The sequence below is a fragment of the Garra rufa genome, chromosome 2 (assembly GCF_049309525.1).
Source record: "Garra rufa chromosome 2, GarRuf1.0, whole genome shotgun sequence".
In the NCBI taxonomy this organism is placed as follows: Eukaryota; Metazoa; Chordata; class Actinopteri; order Cypriniformes; family Cyprinidae; genus Garra; species Garra rufa.
The window spans coordinates 33,446,007-33,473,595 of NC_133362.1; the positions used below are offsets into that span (position 1 = coordinate 33,446,007).

General features: G+C 36.9%; 3 protein-coding genes across 6 annotated transcripts; all 3 read left to right on the forward strand.

Annotated features, from left to right (window-relative positions):
* Nucleotides 1–794: 794 nt before the first annotated feature.
* LOC141326387 (protein YIPF7) lies at nt 795–5,914 on the forward strand. Of its 2 annotated transcripts, XM_073835138.1 has the most exons (6): nt 795–873; nt 947–1,066; nt 1,194–1,327; nt 2,850–2,995; nt 3,130–3,311; nt 3,766–5,914. In XM_073835138.1, the coding sequence occupies exons 2-6, from the start codon at nt 948–950 to the stop codon at nt 3,926–3,928; spliced, it is 744 nt and encodes a 247-aa protein (XP_073691239.1). In that variant the 5' UTR covers nt 795–873; nt 947; the 3' UTR covers nt 3,929–5,914. The 2 variants fall into 2 exon arrangements, with proteins under 2 accessions (XP_073691239.1, XP_073691240.1); XM_073835139.1 differs by lacking the exon at nt 795–873 and having other exon boundaries at nt 882–1,066.
* Nucleotides 5,915–9,490: 3,576 nt separating this feature from the next.
* On the forward strand, nt 9,491–14,137 carry pomk (protein O-mannose kinase). Its single transcript, XM_073835140.1, has 3 exons — nt 9,491–9,640; nt 10,011–10,285; nt 12,842–14,137. Exons 2-3 carry the CDS (start codon nt 10,025–10,027, stop codon nt 13,607–13,609), a joined length of 1,029 nt encoding a protein of 342 aa, XP_073691241.1. The 5' UTR covers nt 9,491–9,640; nt 10,011–10,024; the 3' UTR covers nt 13,610–14,137.
* Nucleotides 14,138–16,401: 2,264 nt separating this feature from the next.
* wdr32 (WD repeat domain 32) lies at nt 16,402–26,775 on the forward strand. 3 transcript variants are annotated; one of them, XM_073835142.1, is made up of 7 exons: nt 16,402–16,965; nt 18,721–18,834; nt 19,610–19,807; nt 20,940–21,142; nt 22,771–22,845; nt 24,873–25,018; nt 25,100–26,775. In XM_073835142.1, the coding sequence occupies exons 1-7, from the start codon at nt 16,562–16,564 to the stop codon at nt 25,469–25,471; spliced, it is 1,512 nt and encodes a 503-aa protein (XP_073691243.1). In that variant the 5' UTR covers nt 16,402–16,561; the 3' UTR covers nt 25,472–26,775. The 3 variants fall into 3 exon arrangements, with proteins under 3 accessions (XP_073691243.1, XP_073691244.1, XP_073691242.1); XM_073835143.1 differs by having other exon boundaries at nt 22,774–22,845; XM_073835141.1 differs by having other exon boundaries at nt 24,873–26,775.
* The last annotated feature ends 814 nt before the right edge of the window (nt 26,776–27,589 follow it).

The following is a 27,589-nucleotide window of genomic DNA, read 5'->3' on the forward strand; positions in this document are numbered from 1 at the left end:
CAAAAGTCATTGTCATGAACAGATACAAAATACAGTTAGGGTCAAAAGTTTACATACACTTGATTCTTAATACTGTGTTGTTACCTGAATGATCCACAGCTGTGTGTTTTTTTTTTTTTTTTAAGTGATAGTTGTTCATGAGTCCCTTGTTTGTCCTGAACAGTTAAACTGCCCGCTGTTCTTCAGAAAAATCCTTCAGGTCCCAACAATTCTTTGGTTTTTCAGAATTTTGTGTATTTGAACCCTTTCCAACAATGACTGTATGATTTTGAGATCCATCTTTTCACACTGAGGACAACTGAGGGACTCATATGCAACTATTACAGAAGGTTCAAACACTCACTGATGCTTCAGAAGGAAAAAACATGTATTAACCTTTTTGAATTTGAAGATCGGGATAAATTTAACTTATTTTATCATCTGGGAAACGTAAGTATCTTCTGTAGCTTCTGAAGGGCAGCACTAAGTATGATATTTAGGCAAAATAAGAAAAAGTACAAATCTTCATTCAGTTCAAAAGTTTACACCCCTGGCTCTTAAGGCATTGTTTTTCCTTCTGGAGCATCAGTGAGCGTTTGAACCTTCTGTAATAGTTGCAAATGAGTCCCTCAGTTGTCCTCAGTGTGAAAAGATAGATCTCAAAATCAAACTTACAGCAGTTGTCCTGAACATTGAGTAGATCTTGAGATCATCAGGATGGCTTTACAGCATGACCTCCCAGCACACTGATAGTGCTGCTCATGTCCCACAAGTAAATATAGAAGACTATTAATAGCTTCTCATACACACATACAGCAAAACAGCTGCTCAGTGACCAAGCAAAGTCTCAGTACAACAAACCAAGATCTTGAAATCAAACCCAGACACGAAAAGGTAAGAACTTAAATTCAGAACTCGTTTACACCACAACTGAACTTGTGCAGACATTCCTCATTATTTTAAGCAGAATGGGAGATTTTAAAAACTTTGAACAAGACTTCTATCAGTCTGGATATTATGTGGACAGTCAGCAGGAGGATGTTTATAGCTTTGATCCAGCCTACGTCAATCCAGATTACAATGAAGTGTAAGTGACACTAACTGCATAAATATGTAAAAAAAAAAAAAAAAAATCATTTATTAATGTATATAAGCTAATGTGTTTTTTGTGTGCAGTGTAATTGTTGATTCATTATTTACTCTCTGATCATCAGTGATAATTCCGCACATTCACCAGATGAATATACCACTACAGCATCTTATACTGGACAAGTGTATCAGCCTGTAGCACCACCCGAGCAAACAGAATATATAGATTCATATGAAGAAGAGCCGCCACTCCTAGAAGGTAATGAAAATCAGTAATATAAAAAATATCTTTAAGCTGAAGTGTGTATTTCTGCATCAAAAATATAAAGTGTAAAAATATAGTGTTTTCACAACTCGTCATCAGTCAGCCATATTGGCGGCACTGAACAAACAATCCCACCGAACAAAACTTGCATATTTTGCTGCTGAAAATGGTCAATCATTGTCATGTTTTGGGCTGTACTAATCGGTCAGACCGGGACAAACATTTGGAGTACTATAGACTGCCAAAAGTTATAACAAAAGGCGTTTGTGGTTGGCCAGACTGAACTAGGATTTCCACGACAATTTTTTTTAACAACATTCATGTTTGTTCATATCATTTTCAGTCAGGTAGGTGAAATATTAGGCTAATATCTTAATTTATACTGCTCATGTGTTTTTTTGGATTTAGCAGCTTCCACATGTTTTTTCTGTTGTTTAAAGGGCAAAAATTAGCAGAACAATGTATTCAGTAGTAAATTAACAGTGAAATCCATGCTGTTGTTCATATCCGAGTATCTCCAATATTCACAGCCTTTATTCAGACATTTAAATCCGTCTTATTTTTAACATAAAAGCTGGCGTGGCCATTTGTAATTTAAATGCGAGACTTTCAGTGTTCAAGTCATTCGCTTCCAGTTATTTTATCTCTCTAAAAACATGTTGCTTGATCATGTAAACTTGTATTTGTTTTCATATTACTCCGATGTATTCATCAACACACTGGTTTATAGAGCAATTAGTTTTACTGTTTACTGCACACTATTTTTTTTAATTAATTAATTATTATTAATTCAATTATTTATTAATTCAACTATACACTGTATTCTTCAATGCTGAAATATGCCTATTGGCAAGACTTACAATTCATTAGCCATGTTTGCACTAACTGTTTGCACTACAAACCAGTGTGTTCATAATTAAGATAATACATTAAAATAATATGGTAAGACACACCAGTTTACAATATAAATTAGCAAAATGAGCTGTTTTGTACAGCTAAAAATAGCTGGAGATTTATACATTGCTATACTGCTACCAATAAAGGGTTCGGACTTGCGTCACAGTTTGGTCAGTTACCCAGATGCGTGGCCATATTGGTAATACTTGCCCTGGAAATCCTGGTTCAGTTTGGCCAACCACAAACATCTGTTGTTCCCCAGACAGTTTTTTGCACTCTCTTTCTTGATTTGTTATAACTTTTGGCAGTCTGTAGTACCCAAATGTTTTTCCTGGTCTGACCAAATAGTACAGGCCAAAACATGACAATAATTGACCATTTTCAGCAGAAATGATCAGCAAAATATGCAAGTTTCATTCAGGTTCAGTGGCAACGTTTACGTTCAGGGCTGCCAATATGGCCGATTGATGATGTGTTGTAAAACTAAAAAAAACTGCTTAATTTTGCAACTATTTTTCTAATGTGGCTACACCATTACACTAAAAACTTAATTCAGCTTTAAAATTGTGCATTTCATGCATTAATCAAACTTAACAGCAAATGTGTATTTTTTTTGCAGAGTTGGGCATTAACTTTGACCACATCTGGCAGAAGACTCTGACTGTGTTAAATCCACTGAAGCCTGCTGATGGCAGTATAATGAATGAGACAGACCTCACTGGGCCTGTCCTCTTCTGCATTGCTCTGGGAGCCACACTATTGATGGTACAAACTACATCCATCCTGATCCTTTGTGAAACCATTAACTAGAGGTACACAGTAAATAGTTTTGCACAGAGGACGTGAAAACATATGTAATGTCCAGAGCATGTACCTGTGGATTTGTGTTCTCTCGGCAGGCAGGGAAAGCACACTTTGGGTTTGTGTATGGCATCAGTGCTCTTGGATGTGTTGGGATGTACATGCTGTTGAACCTGATGAGCAGTTACAGCATATCCTGTGGATGCGTGGCCAGTGTTCTGGGATACAGTCTCCTGCCAATGGTGGGACTCTCTTCCTTTGCTGTTCTTTATTCCCTTCAGTGAGTATCCATAACTGTATAGAAACCTCTTGAAAAAAGAGCCTTTTTCTTGTCGTAAGAGTGGGCGTGGCTTCCAGTCTCATCCGCTTCCAGCTATTTTTGGCTGTACAAAACAGCTTGTTTTGCTGCTTGATATTGCTAATTGGTGTGTTTTACCATACTATTTTAATGTATTATCTTAATTATGAACACACTGGTTTGTAGTGCAAACATTTGTACCGTTTACTGCATGTTGCTATTCTTATTGTTATTTCCCTATAGTGGCTAATGAACCAGAAGTCTTGCCCATTGTCTTACTTATGCGTTGAGGAAAAAGGTGGATAGTGGAAAACTATTAAAATGTCCTTCACACCTATAAAAACATTTAAAACCTCCTTTTTGAAACCTTATTTTAAAGAGTGTATAATTACAGGTACGTTGCATGTGAATAACAATGGCTTTTATTTTAATGCAGAGGGCTCTTGGGAACGCTGTTGGCCTTGTTTGTGATTGGCTGGTGCAGTCTATCAGCTTCCAAGATCTTCAGTTCCACTCTCGACATGAGCGGGCAGCAGCTGCTGGTGGCCTATCCCTGCGCTCTTCTGTACGGGGTCTTCGCTCTCCTTACTGTCTTCTGAAATCTCAAGTATTTTAAGAGATTATCACTCTAAGATCAAATGAAAATCCAGTTTGCACATAATTCAAATTACCTGTCGAAGTGGCAGCAAATCAATGTTACTGTAACTTTTTATCAAATGAATAAAAACAACAAACTAATATGTGACCCTGGACCACAAAACCAGCCTTAAAGGAACACTCCACCCCCCCCTCCCCCCCCCAAGTTCATAAGCTGAGTTCAGGAACTTCACTTCCATTCCGGTGTAATAGTCAAGGAAGTTTGCTGCCATAATATGGCTGAAGCAGGCGGAGTAATATCACGCAGCGCCTGAAATTAGTTCCCAGCTAGGTTAGCGTTTGCACATGTGCTGCGTGATATTATTGTGCATGCTTTGGCCATGTTACGGCAGCAACCTTCCTTGACTATTACGCCGGAATGGAAGTGTAGTTCCTAATCTTATCAGCCTAGAAACTCGCAGCTTTGCATTTCCACCGGTCTTAGTACACGATATAACTACAAAAGAGGCAAGTTTTAAATAGGACAAATATGGAAACTCGTTGGTCATTTTTGAACGTGATGCTATTGGTCTAATAGGATTCAATGATCTATGCTAAGCTATGCTAAAAGTGATATCGCCAGAACAGGAGAACGGCTGAATGGATTTCAAAACGGTAAAACTCAACTTATTAACTAGGGGGGAGTTGGAGAATGAGCCTATTTCCAAATAAAGTGGAGTGTTCCTTTAAGTAGCATATATAGCTGGTATATTTGTAGCAATAGCCAACAATACATTGTATGGGTCAAAATAATAGATTTTTCTATTATGCCAAAAATCATTAGGATATTAAGTAAAGATCATGTTTCATGAAAATATTTTCTAAATTTCCCTCTGTAAATATATCAAAACTTATAAATGAAAAGCTAATTTATTCAGGTTTCAGATGATGCATATCTCAAATCTTTAAAAAATGACTCTTATGACTGGTTTTGTGATCCACACATATGAAGAGCCGGGTTATTTGAATGCACACATAATCTGATACTAGATTCATTTCAAAAAGTTTTAACAAAAATAAAACAGTTGGTGTGACTTTTTTTATTGCATTAAAACTTATGAGATATGTATAAAAACTTGATTACATGTCATTTTCTAAAAAAAATTACAATAATTTCATCACAAACAATAAAAGGTCCAAATAAAGAAAAGGCACTTCAAACATAAGAGATTGTTTCAAGCAACCAGTTGACTTTACAGATCCCTTCGGTTCTTTTTTCCACATTTTTTTTTGCAAAAAGTGAATATAAAATATATTTACAGAACTACAATGTACACAAATATGGAAAAGCACTTAAAAACAACAACAAAAAAACATTGGCCGCTGTTCATCACTTTCACACACTCAAGCTTGTTGAACATCCACTCGGGGTGACGTCCTGCTTTGTGACCCAGCATCCTCTGCTGCAGGACATCCAGGGCTGTTTTCAGACAAAATCTCATGGTCTTTTAGGCCGGTTCATAATAAGCGAATCCTTTGAAAGACACAGATTATTCATTAAGTTATTAGATACACATTGTCTGTGAAACAACCTCAATAATACTGGCAAGTAATTTACTTAGTGTCATAATTATAAACAAATCTGAAAATAACAGTTTTTTTAACAGGAAAAAATGTATAATATATACAGTCAAACCAAAATTTATCCAGACAACTTCAACATTTCTCACATTATATCAGTTAATTCGCTATAGTTTAGAAAACCGTAATAAAATATGACAAGAACTTAAACTTAAAGAAGTTAAACTGTGTCAGAACAATTCATCTTGATAATGTCAGATAACTTTGATAGAAAGGTATGTAACAAAACATGGGCAGGTCAATGTGTCAAATCAAATTTTTGGTCCCAAATGTTTATTAATTTTACTGGTAGTCCACTGTATGAAGAATTTTTGGGTATACTTTATTTTGATATTCTCACTTACATAAATGAACTATAGTGTCCTGCACCCTGCACTAGTAATAAAATATCAATATTTATATCTGGTGACTGAATAATTTTTAGTTTGTATATTTATCTTCAAAAGGAAGTGAAAAGGAAAAAATATAAATATTCTGTATACAATGTCTATATTCTCATGCTTAAAGGAGTCATGACATGAGAAATCAAATTTGCCTTAATCTTTTGGCATAAAAGACATTAAAACATCCTGTAAGTTTCATATCTTAAAACATCCTCCTCATTATGAACAAAGCATATTTTTAATCAAGCTTCAAAAATGGCTCAACATTTGCCTAAACACCGTCTCCAGAGCAGCTGCATCACAAACTGTAAGTAAATGGTTTCATAATGCTTTGTCTGGAAATGACCAATCATAATAGTGGCCGATTAAAGGACCCACCCCTTAAAAACAGGTCATTAGACAAAGGGTCAAAATGAGGGTTGAAAATAATCATTTCATTTTTCCACATATTTATGTTTATTGTGTGAAAAACTTTATTAACATTATAGGTAAACCTCAAGGAACATTAAAATAATGAAAAGAAATCCATGTCGTGACCCCTTTAACTGTAATGCACAAAGATCCTACACAGTCTTAAATTTGAATGTTACAATTTCTTATTTGTTGTGATTTTAGGTGAAATACAACCTGGGCATGTTGTTCTGTAAACATAGCCTCTTTCTTCCAGCAATTAGTCGGTCATTAATCCTGAATGTCTTACTAAGGGTGATTGAGTTCCTTTAGAAACTCACCCAACCATTCTCTTCTTCCCTTAGGCCTACAGAAAAAATCTTTTCACAGCTGTATTTAACATAAATAAATATATTAAAGGAGTAGTTCACTTTCAGAACAAAAATTTACCGATAATGTACTCACCCCCTTGTCATCCAAGATGTTCATGTCGTAAGGAAATTATGTTTTTGAGGAAAACGTATCAGGATTTCTGTCCATATAATAGACTTTTATGGTGCCCCCGAGTTTGAACTTCCAAAATGCAGCTTCAAAGGGCTCCAAACGATCACATCCGAGGAAAAACGGTTATTTTCTAAAAAAAAAAAAAAAAAATTACAATTTATATACTTTTTAACCTCAAATGCTCGCCTTGTCTAGCTCTGTGTGTACTCTGTGTAAAGATTAAAAAGTATATAAATTGTAAATGTTTTTAGACCATTCTTTCTCGGCTGGGATCATTTAGAGCCCTTTGAAGCTGCATTTAAACTGCATTTTGGAAGTTCAAACTCGGGGGCACCATAGAAGTCCATTATATGGAGAGAAATCCTTAAATGTTTACCTCAAAAAACATAATTTCTTTACGACTAAAGAAAGACATGAACATCTTGGATGATAAAGGGGGTGAGTGAATTATCTGTACATTTTTGTTATGAAAGTGAACTACTCCTTTAAGCAGACAATTAAAACTTACCCCATACATTTTGGACAGGTTGTTAAACAACACCTGTCCTGCGCTCACTTTGTCTCTCACGCCCCGAATAGTTCCGTTCTTACTAAAGATGTTCACGCGTTTTCCAGTAAAATGCTTGTCCTTGGTTGCACTAGCGTACATGAGCAGCTCGTCGGGTTCGCTGCCGCTTTCGTCCGGTTCTTGTCCCACCAGGCCGCTCAGATGGCTGTTTGCCTCCGTGATGACAGGCGAGTTTGCACGCTCCGGCTCTGAGCTCACAGTGGTGTCCGTGTCTGCGTCCGCGGAGTCTTCGAGCGTGTGCTCTCTGAACACCTCTTTCAGGACGCGGCCGCTGTGCGCGGACGCCACGCGGAACCTCACTCTCCTCTCGGCTCGGTCCTCCTCAGCCGTGGATGTGCGTCGCTCCATTTTGCAGTCAAAATCTACATTGTACAACTTTTGTTTGACTGAAATTAAAGTGTGCCCCAGGTAAAGTGCATTGCCCTGACATTAAAGGTCTTGCCTGATCGTCAGATAAAGGGCTTGTGGCACGAATGTGTCAATTCGACACCATGTGCTTTAATATTTAATAAACGCTGTCCATGGAAACCGTGGAAACCGACTTGTGTTCACTTATGAATAAAAGATACCTCACGTGAGGGTTAAAGAACATATTGTGTGTAACTAATAAGAAAAGCAGATAAGGTGTGAAATTGTTATTTTCCCAGTGCCCTGAAACATTGGCTCCAGAGGTCTGTTGAAGTTCACCAATACATTAGTAATAGGAGTTATATTAAAATATTGATACATTAGATACTTAGCCTATCTATTAAGATAAATATATTTTTTTAATATTAAAGGAGTCATGATGTATTTTTTTATTATTTTAATATGTTCCTTGAGGTTTACTTATAATGTTAATAAAGCTTTTTAACAGTGCATATTTGTATTTTCCCACAAATTTTGTATGTATGCATGCAAATTGTACAATATCCAAGGTATACATTTCTAGTAGTTTTGCAGTTAATTCTTCTATTGTATTTTCAGAAAGATTTTGGAATATTTGTCCTCTCCCCAAATTTGTCACTACCAAAACACAGTAATATATAATTTAATAAAAATGGTTATATTGATGTATTAAGATTTTGCTTACATCTAGATTGTAAATATATATTTATTTCAGAGGTAAATCAATAACAATTACAAACAATATTTCAAGTGTGATTTATGAGATTTGTTTTATTTTGAATTCAAATTTTCTTTGTAAAAGGCAATAAGTTGATCATACTGTTTTCAAAGTTAAGGATTCAAAACTATCATAACATCTATAATTCAGTATACTTTATTTTGGACAAAACACGCCATGTTTCGGTAGTGACTGTACATTTTTGTTAGTGACAGCAATGTTTTGACAGCGACCACATCACATTACAGAATTTCAACTCACATACTAAAACATACGAAAATAAAAAAGTGTGTTAAATTATAGATGAATTATAATATTATAAATTATAATGGTGTTCGGTAGGGACATTCTTTAAAGTTACACATATTTTTGAACACATTTACCTCAAAATGATGCCTGTTTCAGTGACATGAAAATGCGGGACACATTTTTTTTTACATGAAGTTTCATAATTTACAAAGAAAATATATAAATATTTTAACTTTTTTAAGAAAAAAAAGATATTTTTAATACAACAATGGAATATTATTTTCATGATTTGAAATTTAGGGGTTAGGGTTTAGGACAGCCACCTTCCAATTAAAGGGCCCATTAAATGATGATTATATATATATATTAAGCATACTGATATTTTAAATATTATTGTTGGTTTCAACCAACAGATAATAAAAGGATCTTAGTAACCACCTAAGATACTTTTTTTGTTATAGTGGGACAGCAGTTGTTTGCACCAGTTCTGTAGAATGACCCATATAGTTTATATAAAATGTATATTTGTGCTACAGATCCTGTCGAAAATTGTTTTTGTTTTAGGATAATTTGGTAAATTTGGTTTCCTCAATATCGTTCTCTCTGTACATCAGTAGAGTTGTCAACCTATGGATTGGGCGCCGAACTGCGATGTTGTTACTCTGTGATAGCGTTAGATGGCGATGTGTCTTCGGGATTCAACGCGCTTCTCTTAATAATTTCATAGAGCGAGACAATCCGGAACAACAACATTGAGGAATCTGACGGCGTGGGATTTTAAACACCAGCAATTCAACGCTTGCACGACAGAAGTGAATTGTTTTGACAGCGTATGAACAAGAGGGCATTAGTGTCTGCGGCTGGTGAACCAGTATACACATACTAATGCAAACTGGTGTGTTGAAGGCATACATTCATAAAATCACATTATACACAACCTCTGGTGCAATAACAGTTTGTTTTGTATCACCATTTTGTTTTTAGTGCATTTTAGTTTACAAATGCGGTGAGCAGCATCGTCAGTTTAGATAAAATGTATTACAACAGTTGACACTCCAATAAGGCACTTAAGTTAAATGCTTCCCAAATCAGTCATTTCTCAAATATAAAGCTTTTAAAAGTCTTTATGGAAGTCATCTGTTGTAAATGATACTACCGATTATATCCCAAACCTCTAACTAATAATCTGACTGCTGTTTTTTTTTTTTTATATATATATCCACGTAATATTTGTGTGAAATCTCTTTATATGTTCTGATCAACAGGTTAAGATGTTATTATGGGTGGCACTGCTGGGACGAGGTGTGGACTTCCTGCGGTCTTGCTTTGTCTGGCAGCTCTCCTCTGTGCCAATCTCCTGCTGTATTTCTACCTAGATGCCCTGTATCAGGACACTAACCCTCTCTCAACTCACACGCAGTGCCCACTTCGGCACTTTAAAGTGGGCACCATGACCACCTGCACCCCTTGGCTTCAGTGCCCTGAAATTCGTGCTGAGGTCCGACGTGTGAAACTCGTTGGACAAGGAGCTGTGAAGAAGGTGAGTTTGGCTGCAACTATAAAAAGAGGGTTTGGTCAGGTATCTGGATGCACGGCCATATTGGAGATACACTGATGTAAACAACAGCATGGATTGACAAACTAAAGTTTGTAGGTGGTAAAGATATGTACAAGCAGTAATAATTAAGATATTAGCCTAATATTGCACCTACCTGACCAGAAATAATAACAACAAACACAAATGTTGTCAAGATTAATGTCCTAGAAATCCTGGTTCAGTTTGGCCAACCACAAACGCCTTTTGTTCCTCCGACAGTTTTTTTGCACTCTTCTCCCTGATTTGTTATAACTTTTGGCAGTCTGTATTACCTGTTTGCCTTTTGCGAAAACCGTGTTTTCCATTCACAGGCATGATTAAATCGATAGTCAAACTAGTTGTAGTTGTTGTTATTAATTAGTTGTTGCAGCCTTAGTTAAATGAGAAGTTCACTTCCAGAATAAAAATAAAAATTTCCTAATAATTTACTTGTTTTTCTTTCTTCGTGATTTTCTTTTATCAGTCACAAAGAAATAATTTTTTTGAGGCGAACATTTCAGAATTTTTCTCCATATAATGGACTTTAATGGGATGAAAAGGTTGAAGGCCCAAATTGCAGTTTTAGTGCAGCTTCAAAAGGGCTCTACACGATCCCAGCCAAGGAATAAGGGTCTTATCTAGCAAAACGATCAGTTATTTTCTTAAAGGTTGTATCAGCGATTTCTAGCCTGAAACATAAAGTGTCAAATTCAGCTGACCTTTCATCACGATCCGCTCGCTGCCTGCCCCATAAATTGTCTGTGAAAAAAAACGCGTCTCTCTGGTCAGCCTAGGGTCCGAGATATGCCAAAAAAACAATCGGCACTACCAACCTTTCCACACATAAACAAACAGTGTTCCAACCAATCAGCGTCAGGGGTTTGGTGTTGTGGACTTTCGCTCCGCCTCCCTCACATCCCTGCACCAGTAGGAAAGTCCACAACACCAAACCCCTGACGCTGATTGGTTGGTTAGTGCCGATAGTTTTTTTGGCATATCTCGGACCCTAGGCTGACCAGAGAGACGCGTTTTTTTCACAGACAATTTATGGGGCAAGCAGCGAGCGGATCGTGAAGAAAGGTCAGCTGAAATTGACACTTTATGTTTTAGGCTAGAAATCGCTGATACAACCTTTAAAAAAATAATCTTTATATATTTTTTAACCACAAATGCTTGTCTTGCACTTGCTTTGTCTTCACGCATTACTTAATCTTGTTGAAAAGGTCATGCACAGTTAGATCTTAGTCTGTGTACTTCAGTTCAAAAAGAAAAACTCCATCTCATTTTCTCCTCCAACTTAAAAATCGCCCAACATTGTTTTTTTTTTTACCGTTTTTGTAAAGGGCGTTTGACTTTCTTTGCATGTTCGCTTTGTAAACACTGGGTTGGTTCTTCCACCTGCGTCACACGTGACCTTTCCAACATCATTGTGTAATGCGCAAGTTTGAGCTGGTGCATGACGAGCATTTATAGTTAAAAAGTCTATCAGTTTTTATTGTTTAAAGAAAATGACTGATTGTTTTGCTAGATAAGACTCTTATTCCTCAGCTGGGATCATGTAGAGCCCTTTGAAGCTGCATTGAAACTGCAATTTGGACCTTCAATCTATTGAAGTCCACTATATGGAGAAAAATCCTAAAATGTTTTCCTCAAAAACCATTTCTTTGCAACTGAAGAAAGAAAGACATAAACAGCTGGGAACACCTTTGACTTATTTTTCTTAAAGGGGTCATCGGATGCCCTTTGGTTAAAAATTCTCAATAGTAGTGTAAAAAACACCCTTTTACCTTGTCAAAATCAGCTCTGCAAAATTTCAGATCATTTTAAGACATGGCCCCTTTAAATGCCACTGAGCTCTGCTCGCCCCGCCCCTCTCTGGGATTATGTTTACTTTAACCGCATTTAGCTGCATTTAGCCGCGTTTATCTGCGAAACTTGCCACCAATCACATAATTAATAAAGGCCATTTGCAAAGATGCATAAAAACCCTTATATTCACTTCTGCTGTGGGTGAATCTGCATCAGGAACGATTCGCACTAAGATAGATGCATATGTAGAACGGGATTGGTGCTTTCCATTTAAAAACGAAAGTAATGTTAAACCTCTGCGTCTTCAGCGGCTCAGATGTCGGGAGTAAATGACTCCTGCTATGTTCATTATTACATCCAACAACAGAACACCTCAATCACTCAATTAGAGTCTTCCTCTGCACCTGAGTCACACAATGGCAATCGTATTCGGACTGTTTCAGCTTTGTGAGGGCGGGTCTAAGGTAAAACGCTAATGTCATGTGTTTCGTCACAACGACAAGAAGCTGAGAATGAACTGAGGGGATTTTACTTTTAAAGATTAAAAAAATACCACTGGGTGGATTTTTATCATTGTGGAGTGGTTGTGTACACAAACTACCAACACACATTAATGTTCAAACAACTTGGAAAAGTTAGTTTTGCACCCGATGACCCCTTTAATACATGTACAGAGACATAGATACACAGTTGCATGATTGTGTTTTCTAGGTTTATCTGTCGGAGTGGCGGGGTCAGAAGGTGTCCCTCTCCGTCTTGTCATCGGAGCAGTATAAAGATGATTTCCTCCACGGACTGTCAATGCTACGTGCCTTGCAGAGCGCCCACGTCGTGACGCTTGTAGGAGCGTGTGAAGAAGACGGTGTGTTTGTTACAGAGTATCACCCTCTGGGATCAGCACTGACGCTCGACGCCACCCTCGCGGAAGACCGATATCGCTGGCGAAACTCTTGGCATACTCGACTACAGCTGGCAATAGACTACGTCGCCTTCTTGGCGTACTTGCACAGCAGTCCGGCGGGCATCCGAGTTATGTGTGACTCCAACGACCTGCACAAAACTCTCAGCCAGTTTCTCCTCACATCTGACATGCGTCTGTTGGCCAACGACTTGGATGCGCTGCCTGAGGTGGAGAGGGGACGTCAAGGGGTGAAGTGCGGTCACCATGAGCTCACCGGGGATTTCGTTGCTCCTGAGCAGTTGTGGCCTTACGGCGAGGATGTGCAGTTCTCTGATGAAGCCATGCCTGGTTACGATGAAAAGACGGACATCTGGAAGATTCCAGATGTGACACGTTTCCTATTGGGGGACGTCCTGGGAAGTGACGTCATACACTTCCACTTGTTTCAGATCTACACAGAATGCAAGAGGAAGGAGCCTCACATGCGGCCCACAGCGCTTGACGTCCTCAGTGTGTATCGCTCTGTCTACGACAGCATGATAGAGAGCCAATCGCAGAGAGTTAGAGATATGTTATAGAGCATAATGGTCTTAAAATGGCAGTTCAACCAAAAACCTGTATGATTGACTGACTTCTGCGAAAGATAAAGTCAGTGGTCAGCAAAAGTGTTTGGTTACCAACATATTTTTTTTGTGTTCCACAGAAGAAAGTAGCCAAATAGGGTTTTGGAGTAAATGAGGACAGAATTTTCATTTTTAGGTGGACCTATAAGTTTAAAAGACCATTGCAGTGCGCAGTGGGTTTTGTCATACTAGAATATGCAGCAAATATGACAGCAACATCCAGCAGAGGATAAGATGCAACATCTCAGGGTCTTAGATCTGAATCCAGCTCCAAATTCGTACTTATGCTAAGACTTTTTGCATAACTATACCTCATAAAAGTTCTTTTCAGTTAAGTGAATAGAACTTACCTTACTGATGCAGTGATTAAGTGTGTGGAGTAAGTGTGGATCTTAATTTGATTTTAATAAGATATTGTCATTATAAACACAGAACCTGCTTTGTTTTGTTCTGTCTCAGTATTTGGAAGCCTTTAATAAATCATTTTCTCAAGAACAAACTGTGATTGGTGTTTTTGTAACAGTGCTTCATGAAGCTTTGAAACATTTACTGATCTTTTGTTTTCAAAACAGTGGTAGACATTTTTTTTTCATGGTTTCTATATTCTTCTGATATTTATTCCTGTTTATTTGTTATATTAAAAGTAACAAAACACTCATTGCAAATAATGAATAGACTTCAAAACATTAAATATTATTTCCAAGCATTTATACCGTCAATAAAACAGCGTGTCATGTAATGTGATTTACCTCAGAAAAGACTCTTGCTTAAGAGAACAAAATTTTGTAAAAAACAATTTTAAAAAGGCATCAGTACACCATTACAGAAAGTTTATTTATACACATTTGAGTAATTCTGAGAACGTATGTTGATGAATAATGAAACAAAAATCAAATTGGCTCTAAAGATTCATGTTCAAAATTATTCAACCACCAAAAGTCAAATTTGGTGTTGAAGCTTCTGTCACCTCTCTACTGCAATCTTGGCCTATTCTTTGCCTGAAAAAGCCTTAAGATCATTAATAATCTTTGGTTTTCACTTTGCCTCTGCTTTCGTCAAATTCAACCAAATGTTTTCAATGAGCATTAAATCTGGAGACTAAACAGACCTCTCATGAACATGACTGATCCCTGAACCAAGCAGAAGTAGATTTGGATGTTTACTTTAGGATGATTGTCCTGCAGGAAAGTCCATTCATCATCAGCTTCAGTCTTTGCACCAAAGGCATCACAATTCTTGCCAAAGTGGCCTAATACTTAAAAAAATCCATGATGTCCTTCATACAGTCACGGTTTCCATTTCCTGCAACAGTAAAACACCCCCATAAGGACTGATCCTCCTTCATGATTCAGACATACTGCTGATCCATGAGTCCAAAAAGTTCCAGTTTGGTCACACCATAAAACATACTTCCACAACTTCACAGGTCTATTCCAATTACTTTTAACATGTTCAAGTCGGCCTTTTTGTTCTTCTTGGTCAAGAGTGGTATTCGGAAAGATGCTTCAACATGAAGACTATACTTGTCTAGTCTTCTTCTTATACAATGGATTGAAATGTTTTTCATCCTTTCGCCAGGTCATCTTGCAAAGTCTTTGGCTGTACATTGTGGGTTTTTCTCAGTTGCTCTGATCAAACATTTTATGACATTGTGCTTTTTTGTTCAACACACTCAAAGGTTTTCTGGTACAACACATTTTAAACTAAGGAATAAGGCTGGTAGCTGTGTCTCCAGGAATGTCTTGGAAATCATCATGTAGCCTTAGACCTTCTAATATAATAAAACTATTAATTTCCTATAGCTTTTGTGAAAGCTCTGTTTACTTTGTCATATTTGCTACTCAACTTCAGCACATGCATGGGCTAATTGTATGTCTGTGTAACAGCCCAAGCTAATTCTGTTTTCTAAAGTTTCTAAAGGTTTAATTGTGTTTTAAGCCAATTATCCATAAAAAATAAGTGACTAAAAACAGCAATGTTGAATAGGGGTTGAATTATTATGACATAGCTGTGTTATTAAAAAAATCCTATAACTCAAAAACATTACATTATACATTAACATCATGACTTTTAATATGACAGTAAACTGTTGTAGATGCAATTTTTATAAAGTCCTGGATCTTCAGAAACTTGTACTTGTAAAGTACTTCAGTCTCTGAGGGGCTGAATAATAGATTGTAACTGTATAAGAATATATATGGTGGGTTCTCAGGAGTTTATTTTTATTAAACGTAATAAATTCCCTTTTTTTTTCTGAAAGGCACATTGCATTTTTAAAGAATGTGACCCTGGACCACAAAACCAGTCATAAGTGTCCATATAGTTTTTGTTACATTTACACCGCTTTGACCAGCAGGTGCCGTCAGCTTCGCTTTGATAGAGAGCACTTCGAATCAGTGAATCACAACTTGCACTTGGTTTAGAGTTTCGATTTAGAAAAGTAACATCATAAGTTGTCACTTGTCAGTAATGTGAAGGACTTTGTGTGAAGCCACCATGTATGAATTTTCAGTCAGTTAATACAGAAAATTGTCACGAGCACTTCTGATATAAAACTTAAAAGCATTTGTTTTAATGGATTGGCACATATAGACGTAATTATGGAACGTGTTTAAAATTAAAGTAAAAAGTAAAATATAGTCTTGCTATATTAAAACAAACAAAGATATCAATCAAAGCTGTCTCACTATCTCAGTTCGGTTATACAGAGAAGGAACCGGAAATACGTAGTCTGTCGTATCCGCACACATCCGCAGCACTCTTGTGTTTGTATTAATGGATGTTTAAGCGGTTTCTGCACATATTGCAAGACGGCCTGGCTCGCAGGTCCAGTGCCTGTCCGCCCACTGCAGGAGGGTGAGTTCGGATGAGTCTCAAAACGGAGCCGCTAGCAACATTCGTGCAAAAATGAGCTCGGGACAGCCGAGCAACAATGAAGAGCCCGAGGAGCCGCGCACTGATGTACTGCGTGATGAGGAGGAGGAAGACGACAGCGATGAAGACAAGAGCTCCACGAGACCATCATCACCGCAAGCGGGCCGGGAGAGTGCCGGGATGCAGGGCAGCTCGAGGCTCGAGTTGGCCGCAGACGGCGGGACGGGCTCGGGATGCAAGGTCTCGAGTGCTTGCGACTCTCTGTTCTCTTGGATTTGCAAGAGGGAAATCCGCAGGGGGCCGTACGTAGACCCCGCGCGGGATCATTTCCGTACCATGACACGGCTTTATTCGTCCATGAGCCCGGCTACGGATTCGGTGAACCTCAGTACACAAACCCACGGGGCTGTCTTCAACTTGGAGTACTCGCCGGACGGGTAAGTGCTGAGTTTATTGTTGCCCTTGTCACGCGTCCCGTAGCTCAATTCTTTTATGAGTGTTTCTTCAGTCGTGCGCTTTTGACTGCTTAACATTAAACAAAATAAACTTTTTTTTTTCAAACGCATTCTTTGTTAAAACGTCATGTGCTGGAACATATCAACTATAAGTGGAATATAAATGAATGTTTGTTTCTGTATAAATGCATTTTGAAATGAATAAATCAATTCTGAGTTTCTGATAGTCATTTATTCGGTAATAAAAACTACAATAAAGTCTGAGAAAAATTAAATAAGAACATTTCTGATGTTCAAACAGGGGAGTGACACTCGCCCAGCACAACAGGTAACGTTACAGTTTGAATATCAGAAATGTCATTATTTTTTCTTACATTTTTTATTAATGCTGTAAAACTATTAATCCCATCCGGAATAAAAGTTTTTGTGTACGTAATATGTGTGCGCACTGTGTATATTTATTATGTATATATAAATACACACACATGCTTGGATATTTTGTAAAAAATGTTATGTGTACATATTAAATATGTTTATATATAATATAAAGTATGTAAATAATAATATATACATGTAAATACTTTCAAAATATATACTGTATGTGTGTATCTTTACATATGCATAATAAAATACACAGTACACATATTATGTACACAATTTTTTTTATTTTTGATGCAATTAATCATTGGGCAGCACTAATTATATATAATGTTTTAATAATATTTCTAAAAAAAATCTGAAATGTATACATGCATGTGTGTGTATTTATATACACATAATAAATATACACAGTACACACATACATTATGTAAACTAAAACTTTTATTTTGGATGTGATTAATCGTTTGACAGCACTATTTTTAATTATTCCTGACTTTAGAGTAGTTGTTATCACTAAATCAATTAGTATTTGAGAAATTTTTTTTCAGCATTTTATTCAAAAACAAACTTATTTTATGTGTGTACATTTCTTGTAGTTGTGCTAAAGAGTAAGTACAGTTCACATAGGTGAACAATTTAAACTGATGAGTTGATCAATAATATTGCCATACTCTTAACAGTTTTTAAACATGGTGTGAGCCATTACATGGAAAATCCATTCAGTTAATAAAATCTGTCAAATATACATACAGTGAAACCAAAATTTAATTCGGACACCTTTAGCGTTTCTCACATGATCAGTTTATTTGCTATAGTTGGAAAATGGTAATAAAGTATGACAAGAACTCTATCTCTGTCTACTGGTTGTCCACTTTATGAAGAATTTTTGGGTATGATATGTCACAGTTGACTTTTTTGTGCTATTCTCACTTATATAAATAAACGATTGTGTCCTGCACCCACTAATTAAAAACAATTATATCTGGAGTCTGAATAATTTTTGGTTTGACTGTTTATATTCCATATGTGACACAGAATGTCAAATGTGTGTTTGCTATAGTATTGACTTTTTCCAGGAAACTTTTACCTACTGTTGAAACCTATTTCTGAAAAGCTTAGCCTAGCTAGACAAAACTGACATCCTTGTATGGCATTGTATGCGGTCTGTGACAGACTGTTTCAAAAATGAGCCAAAAAAATAATTAAATTAAAGCAATGTGATTAAATGTTTTATACTTTTAAACATTTGAATTGATCTTTTTGTTAAGTTAAACAGTTTTTTGACAGTAGGATGCATCTGCCATACAGAACATTCTGTCCTAATTGACAAACACCTGTATATTGCTTTTTTTCTAGGTCAGTTCTGACAGTTGCTTGCGAGCAGACAGAAGTTCTTTTGTTTGACCCCGTTTCCTCCAGACATATCAAAACACTGGTGGAGGCTCATGAGGACTGTGTCAACAACATAAGGTACATGTGCACACAATATAGAGGGTTTGCACTTGCAGTCACGGTTTGGTCAATTACCCGGATGACAGCATGGATTGCACGGTTAATCTACTAATGAATACATTGTTCTGCTAATTTATGCTGTCTAAACCATGGAAAAAAACGTGTATAGAGGAGGACTTAGTAAGTTGGAAAGGGTGCAATATTTTGACTGAAATGATTAAAACAAACCGCAAATGTTGTCAAGATTCTTGCCCTGGAAATCCGGGTTCCTTTTGTTCCTCAGACAGTTTTGTGCTCTCTTCTCCTTGATTTGTTATAACTTTTGGCAGTCTGTAGTACTCCAAATGTTTTTCCCAGTCTGACCGATTAGTACAGCCCAAAACATGACGATAATTCACCACTTCCAGCAGCGATAATCAGCAAAATATGCAAGTTTCCTTTAGTTCAGTGGAATTGTTTACATTCACTGCTGCCAGTTTGGCCGATTGTTGCACATTGTGAAAACACTACATAATGGATTGCAGTGTGCAAGAACCTCAGTTACACGAGTGAAAGCTTTTCTGTAACAGTTTCTATATCTATGGACTAATTCATAGTAGTAAGAACTAATTCAAAACAATTTGCATGTTGAATACTAGGATTTGCATACTGAACAATTTGCATGTCTTAGTTGCTTTGATCCTTTTGTTTTTCCATCTCTCACACACGTATACTGTCTGGCACATTCATAAAGTTGATGAGGAAGACCACTGTGTTGAGTGAGGTTGTATGGCTGATGTCGTGTACTTTTCAGGTTTCTCGACAACCGGCTGTTTGCTACCTGCTCTGATGACACCACCATTGCATTGTGGGATTTGCGTAAACTCAACTCGAAGGTGTGCACATTGCATGGCCATGCCAGCTGGGTCAAGAACATAGAGTATGATACACACACTCGCCTGCTGGTGACGTCAGGATTTGACGGAAATGTCATCACGTGGGATACCAACAGGTATGTTTTGTGGTTTAGAGGTGTGTGGTTTGTATAAATAGGTGTTTTCGTCTTTTGTCTTAAATAAAAGAAGAGTGCACACAAAAATGAAAGTTTCCTGAAAATGTTGTCACCCTTTGGCAAGTCCATAATGTAGATGAGTAAGAAATTTATCCATCCATCATTGAGGCGTCTTAACTTGAAACTATCACTTCTGACCAAAATGCGAGTCCATAATCTATAATAATGCTTTCTGCAGTAAATCTTTTCCCTGTTGTTCTCTCACGTCAAAATGCACCGACATAACTTAAGGACTGTTTTTGCTTTTAAACAGTGTTTGGTCTGTGCGTATTTCTCTCCTCACCTCGTATTCACTGGATCAAGCAATATTATGGATAGAAGACTCATATTATAGCCATTATCAATGGTTCGAAGTTAAAAAGGTCTTAATGCTGGATTTGATTTTTACAAATCAGTGAGCTATTAATTAATAAAGTTTTTCCAAATCTGTTCTAATTAAGAAACAAACTAATCTACATCTTGAATGATCTGAAGTAAATTGTTGGGATGTTTGTATATTATATACTTTATAAAAATTCTGATTTTAGTGAACCACTCCTTTTAAGATTTCATATACAGTTGAGGTCAGAAGTTTACATACACCTTGCAGAATCTGCAAAATGTTTTATTATTTTACCAAAATAAGAGGGAGCATACAAAATGCATGTTTTTTTTTTTTTATTTAGTACTGACCCGAATAAGATTTCACATAAAGAGCATTTACATATAATCCACAAGAGAAAATAATAGTTGAATTGATAAAAATGACCATGTTCAAAAGTTTACATACACTTGATTCTTAAAACTGTGTTGTTACCTGAATGATCCACAGCTGTGTTTTTTTGTTTTGTTTAGGAATAGTCGTTTATGAGTCCCTTGTTTGTCCTGTTCTTCAGAAAAATCCTTTATGTCCCACAACTTCTTTGGTTTTTCAGCATGTTTGTGTATTTGAACCCTTTCCATCAATGACTGTATGATTTTAAGATCCATCTTTTCACACTGAGGACAACTGAGGGACTCAGTATGCAACTCACTGATGCTCCAGAAAGAAAAACCTAATGCTTTTGCGTCATCGTACTTTCTCTTTGTTTAGGTTCACAGAAGATGGCTGCCCACATAAGAAGTTTTTCCACACACGCTATTTAATGCGGATGCGTCTGACTCCAGACTGCAGTAAGATGTTGATCTCCACCTCCTCTGGTTACCTGCTCATCTTACATGACCTTGACCTTACTCAAAGCCTCGAGGTCGGCAGCTACCGCATCCTACGGGCCCGCAGAGCTCCACTCAGCACAGGTACATACATAAAGCATAAACAAATAAGGTGTATATCAATCTGAAATGGGGAATACTGAGGTCTAAATTTAGGAGATATGGAGGCATGGAAATGGACTGGTATTCAAAGTTTGAAATTTGCTACAGGTGGGATTCAGAATTTATTAATGGTGTTAAAGGGGTAGTTCATCCAAAAATGAAAATTTTCCTAGATGTATATAACTTTGTTCTTTCAGACAAATACAATTTGAGTTATATAAAAAAGTTCTGGATCTTCTAAGCTTTATAATGGTAGTGATTGAATAACTGTGGAGATTTTGAAGCAAAATAAAGTCCATAATAAAAAGTGCTCCACACAACTCTGGGGGTTTAATAAAGGCCTTCGGAAGCAAATGATGTGTTTCTGTAAAAAAAAAAAAGCAGTATTTAAAATTGTATAAACTGTAATCTCTGTCTTTGCTAATTGTTGTATGTGTTCGAGGTGAGTAAATCATGGGTTATTATCCCTTTAATTCATGAGCTGGAATTTGAACAGAATATTAATTCTTATTTCAAATTTTTTCATTAATCCTGCACCATTATTACAAATAGTTCCTTGTGTTTTAATTAATACATTAATTTGTTTGGGGTTGATTAATGTTTTAAAAATGTTTTGGTATGTCTCTTATGCTCAACAAGACAGCATATATTTAATCAAAAATGCAGTAAAAAACAATATTGTGACACGTTATTACAATTTAAAATGAATGTATTTTAAAATGTAAATATTTCTGTGACGCAAAGCTGAATTTTCAGTGCCTTTAGATTGCTACCTCAGGATCTGAACTGGAATTTCACTGGAAATCTTAAAGGATTACTACACTTCAAGAATAAAACATTCCTCATAAATATATATATATACTTTTTAACCACAAAAGCTTGTCTTGTCTAGCTCAGCCATGCACGTTTACTTTGCGCAACTGTTCAAAACAGTTAGGGTATGTGGAAAATCTCCCATCTTATTTTCTCCTGCAACTTCAAAATCATCCTACATCGGCATTTTACCTTTATCTGAATAGGGTGTTTGACCCTTCTTGCACATTCACTTTGTAAACATTGGGTTGGTACTTCTGCAGCAATGTAGGATTATTTATAAATTGGAGGACAAAATTAGAGGTTTTTTTTTTTACATACCCCAACTTTATTGAAACAGAGTGCACCGAGTATGCATGTGCATCGCAGAGCTAGACAAGATGAGCGTTTAAGGTTAAAAAGTATATAAATTGTAAATTTGTTTCTAAAATAACCGATCGTTTTGCAAGATAAAACCCTTATTTCTCAGCTGGGATTGTGTAGAGCCCTTTGAAGCTGCACTGAAACTGTGTTTTTTTAACGTTCAATCACTATTGAAGTCCACTCTATGGAGAAAATTCTCTAAAACTTAATTTCTTTGCAACTGAAGAAAGAAAGACATGAACATTTTGGATGACATGGGGGTGAGTAAATTATCAGGACATTTTTATCTTGGAAGTGGAGTAATCATTTAATTCGGTTTTGAATGCTATAAAACACTCTGCTGTGACAAGTGAACTACTGGTAATTGTGTTGTGAATCTTGTGCCCATCGCCATCCTCATTATTTTTAAGATCAAGTCTCTTCTTTCCTTTCAGAAGGTTCATCAGCAGGTTCCAGGTCAGGGGGTACCCGTCACACCATTGACAGCAAAAACCATCCCCACAGAGAGGGTAAAACTGAATTAGAATGATTATGAAACTGGTATATGAGACCCTGGACCACAAAACTAGCCTTAAGTAGCACAGGTATATTTGTAGAAATAGCCAAAAATGTATTGCATGGGTCAAAATTATCGATTTTTCTTTAATGCCAAATATTATTAGGATATTAAGTAAAGATCAAGTTCCATGAAGATATTGTGTAAATTTCCTACCGTAAATATATCAAAACTTAATTTTTGATTAGTAATATGCATCGCTACGAACTTAATTTGGACAACTTTAAAGGTGATTTTCTCAATATTTTGATTTATTTATTTATTTTTTGCACCCTCAGATTCAAGATTTTCAAATAGTTGTATCTCGGCCAAATATTGTCCTGTCCTAACAAACCATACATCAATTTTAAAAAATTGACCCTTATGGTTTTGTGCTCCAAGGTCACATATACAGGTGCACCCCAATTAATTAGAATGGAAAAGTTCATTTATTTCAGTAATTTAACTCAAAATTGTGAAACTTGTGTATTAATTATAATGCAATGCACATAGACTAAAGTAGGTTAAGTCTTTGGTTCTTTTAATTGTGATGATTTGGCTCACATTCAACAAAAACCCACCAATTCACTCTCAACAAATTCGAATAGGGTGACATGCCAATCAGCTAATCAACTGAAAACACCTGCAAAGGTTTCCTGAGTTTTCAAAATGGTCTCTCAGTTTGGTTCACTAGGCTACACAAACATGGGGAGGACTGCTGATCTGACAGTTGTCCAGAAGACAATCATTGACACCCTTCACAAGGAGGGTAAGCCATAAACATTCATTGCCAAAGAAGCTGGCTGTTCACAGAGTTCTGTATCCAAGCATGTTAACAGAAAGTTGAGTGGAAGGAAAATGTGTTGAAGAAAAAGATGAACAACCAACCGAGAGAACCACAGCCTTGAGAGGCTTGTCAGGCAAAATTGATTCAAGAATTTGGGTGAACTTCACAAGGAATGGACTGAGGCTGGGGTCAAGGCATCAAGAGCCCCCACACACAGACTGTCAAGGAATTTAGCTATACAGTTGTCGTATTCCTCTTGTTAAGCCACTCCTGAACCACAGACAACGTCAGAGGCGTCTTACCTGGGCTAAGGAGAAGAAGAAATGGACTGTTGCCCAGTGGTCCAAAGTCCTCTTTTCTGATGAGAGCAAGTTTTGTATTTCATTTGGAAACCACGGTCCTAGAGCCTGGAGGAAGGGTGGAGAAGCTCATAGCCCAAGTTGCTTGAAGTCCAGTGTTAAGTTTCCACAGTCTGTGATGATTTGGGATGTAATGTCATCTGCTGGTGTTGGTCCACTGTGTTTTTTGAAAGTCACTGCACCCGTTTAGCAAGAAATTTTAAGGCACTTCATGCTGCTTTCTGCTGACCAGCTTTTTAAAGATACTGATTTCATTTTCCAGCAGGATTTGCCACCTGCCCACACTGCCAAAAGCACCAAAAGTTGGTTAAATGACAATGGTGTTGGGGTGCTTGACTAGCCAGCAAACTCACCAGACCTGAACAGATGCGCTGAAGGCTACTGTCAAAGAAACCTGGGCTTCCATGCCACCCCAGCAGCACCACAGACTAATCACCTTCATGCCACGCCGAATTGAGGCAGTAATTAAAGCAAAAGGAGCCCCTACCAAGTATTGAGTACATATACAGTAAATGAACATTTACTGACAGCAATTCACTAAAAATGTTTTTTTGTTGGTCTTAAGTATTCTAATTTGTTGAGGAGTGAATTGGTGGGTTTTTGTTAAATATGAGCCAAATCATCACAATTAAAAGAATCAAAGACTTAAATAAATTCAATGCACACAGACTGTAGTTTAATACACAAGTTTCACAATTTGAGTTGAATTACTGAAATACTTTCCCACAACATTCTAATTTATTGAGATGCACCTGTATTAGCAGTTTAGTCTTGTGAACATTGATTGTTTAGCAGTTTAGTTTTTTGATTTTGATTGAGTTTTCACTCCAATGTCCACATTTTGTCTTTATCCAGGTCTGTCACCCAGAAACAGCCTGGAGGTTTTAACCCCAGAGATCCCGGGTGAGAGAGACCGTGGGAACTGCATCACCTCCTTGCAACTGCATCCTAAAGGCTGGGCCACATTGTTACGCTGCTCCAGCAACATGGACGACCAGGAGGTCAGTGACGTAACCTACAGTAAACCTGAAAAGTATAAAACATTGAACCAATTTCAACAGTCTTGTTTCTGTCTTTCTCAGTGGACGTGTGTGTACGAGTTTCAAGAAGGAGCTCCACCTCGACCTCCGGTGTCTCCGCGCTGCTCTCTGCGTCTCACGCACTACATCGAGGAGGCCAACGTCGGCCGCGGCTACATTAAGGAGCTGTGCTTCAGTCCCGACGGCCGGCTCATCTGCTCGCCGTACGGTTACGGCGTGCGCTTGCTGGCGTTCGACGAGAACTGTGCCGAGCTGGCGGACTGCATGCCTGTGCGGACGGCACTGCTGAGAGAGATTCGCTCCATCTACTCTCACAGCGATGTGGTGCTCACTTCAAAATTCTCCCCCACTCATTGTCAGTTCGCATCGGGCTGCCTTAGTGGACGCGTAGCTCTGTATCAACCACACTTTTAACACATACAAACACATTAGAATTTACACTGATCGCTGAACCGTTTGGAAGAAGCTTCGGATTGTTCAGGCGGATAACGGGAGAACGAAACTACCTGAAACAGAGTGTGTGTTTGATTTTTTTTTTTTTGGTGTGTGTGTGTGTGTGTGTGTGTGTGTGTAAGGTCACACTGCATGTGAATGACCTTGATGTTTGTCATTTTTAGATGTAATTGTTCTATACGCTGTGTGAATTGAATGAAAGCTAACAGCATTAGTTTTTCTCCACGATGGAGGGTGAATGAGTCATGTGAGCGTTATGGGATGTTTTTTGGTCGCTCATCCATGCAGCACTGCAGTAACCGCTTAAGCCAATCATTTTCATGTAACTGTAAAGCAGTTCGAGCCGATGGCATTTTTTGCATTTTGCCAAACATTTTAGACAATGCCATATTCGTTTTCAGAAACATTTTTTTCTGGAAGTATGTCACTTTTACTAATCGTTCGTTTTTATTTTTTGGACTGCTTGTCTGTAATAACACTAACTGAGGTCTGATTCGTAGATTGTCAATGCAGTATGTACCGTGTACGTGTGAGTATTGGGATGAATACGACTTCTGCCGATGGTTGATTGAATGGACTGGGACTTTTGTAATGTTCTGTTTTTCATATGCTCTTGGTCCCTACATGGACAATCAGCAGTTATGAAATGTATGAAAGGAGCTTTGAGCTCTGGACATGAGGACAATGGGAGAACACAGCTCTGATGCAGGTTTAATTGTTGGATGAGTGTTTTATACAGATAAGTTTAGCTTTCTTAAGATGAAAAATGACAAAATCTGAATGTTCAGCTCTTCTGGGACTAATATCAGTTGGTTATCCTTATCAGTTATTAAAATAGTGAGTGAGCGTTTTTGAACATGGAGATTTAAAAGCTTTACTCTATTCATCCATGATTCATTTGATTCACTTTATTCATGTTAACAATACTAAGGATGCAGTGGTACAGATATATTAAATAAAGAAACTTTTTCAGATCTTCGGTTTGGAATAAGAAAGAATAATGCTGTAAATGAGACTTGTATTAGCATATCTTAGGCTGATGGAGTGCACTGAATAAGCATTGCCATCTGGCTTGCTTAAACGGATCACTTTTAGGACAGGGGTGTCACTTGTTTAAGGTCAAGAGCTGGATTGGGAAAAAATGTCACCTTGTCTGAACAAGTTTTTGTAAAATGCATGTGTTCATCAGTCACACGAAATAGAAAACACGTGGAATTGATTATTTCATATGCCAGTGGGTTTTAGATAATATATACAATAACATACATAGGTTTGTTTTTCCTTTTTTGACTAAGTCTCTTATGCTCACAAGACTGCCTTTATTTATTCAAAAATACAATAAAAACGGTAATATTGTGAATACACTACTAGTCAAAATATTTTAAATGTTTTTTTAAAGAAGTCGCTTCTGCTCACCAAACCTGCATTCATTTGATCCAAAGTACAGCAAAAGCAGTAATATTGTAAAATATTTTTACCATTTAAAAATGTTCTATTTTAATATATTTAAATTTAAATACATTTTCAGCATTGTTACTCCAATCTTCAGTGTCACATGATCCATCAGAAATCATTCTAATATCTAGATTTTAATGGAATTAATAGGGGGAGAATTATAGAAATGATAAAAGACATTTATAATGTTACACATTTTATTTGTATACAAATTTCTATTTCACATAATGTTCTTCTGAACTTTTTTATTCATCAAAGAAACCTGAAAAAAAAATATACTCGGTTGTAATAATAACACCATAATAATAATAAATGTTTTTTTGAGCAGCAAATCAGAATAAATTACATTTTGGAATTGAAATAGAATTACTAAATATGAATTCATATTCAAATTGAAAAAAAGTTATTTTAAATGGTAAAAATATTTTAGAATTGTACTGTTTTTGCTGTACAAATAAATGCAAGCTTGGTGAGCAGAAGAGAGTTCTTTAAAAAACTAAAAATCTCACTGTTTAAAAACTTTTGACTGGTAGTGTAAATGTCTTTACTGTCATTTATGATCAGTTCATTCTGCTGTATAAAAGCATTAATTTCCTGAAAGCAAAAAACCTACCCAAACACTGA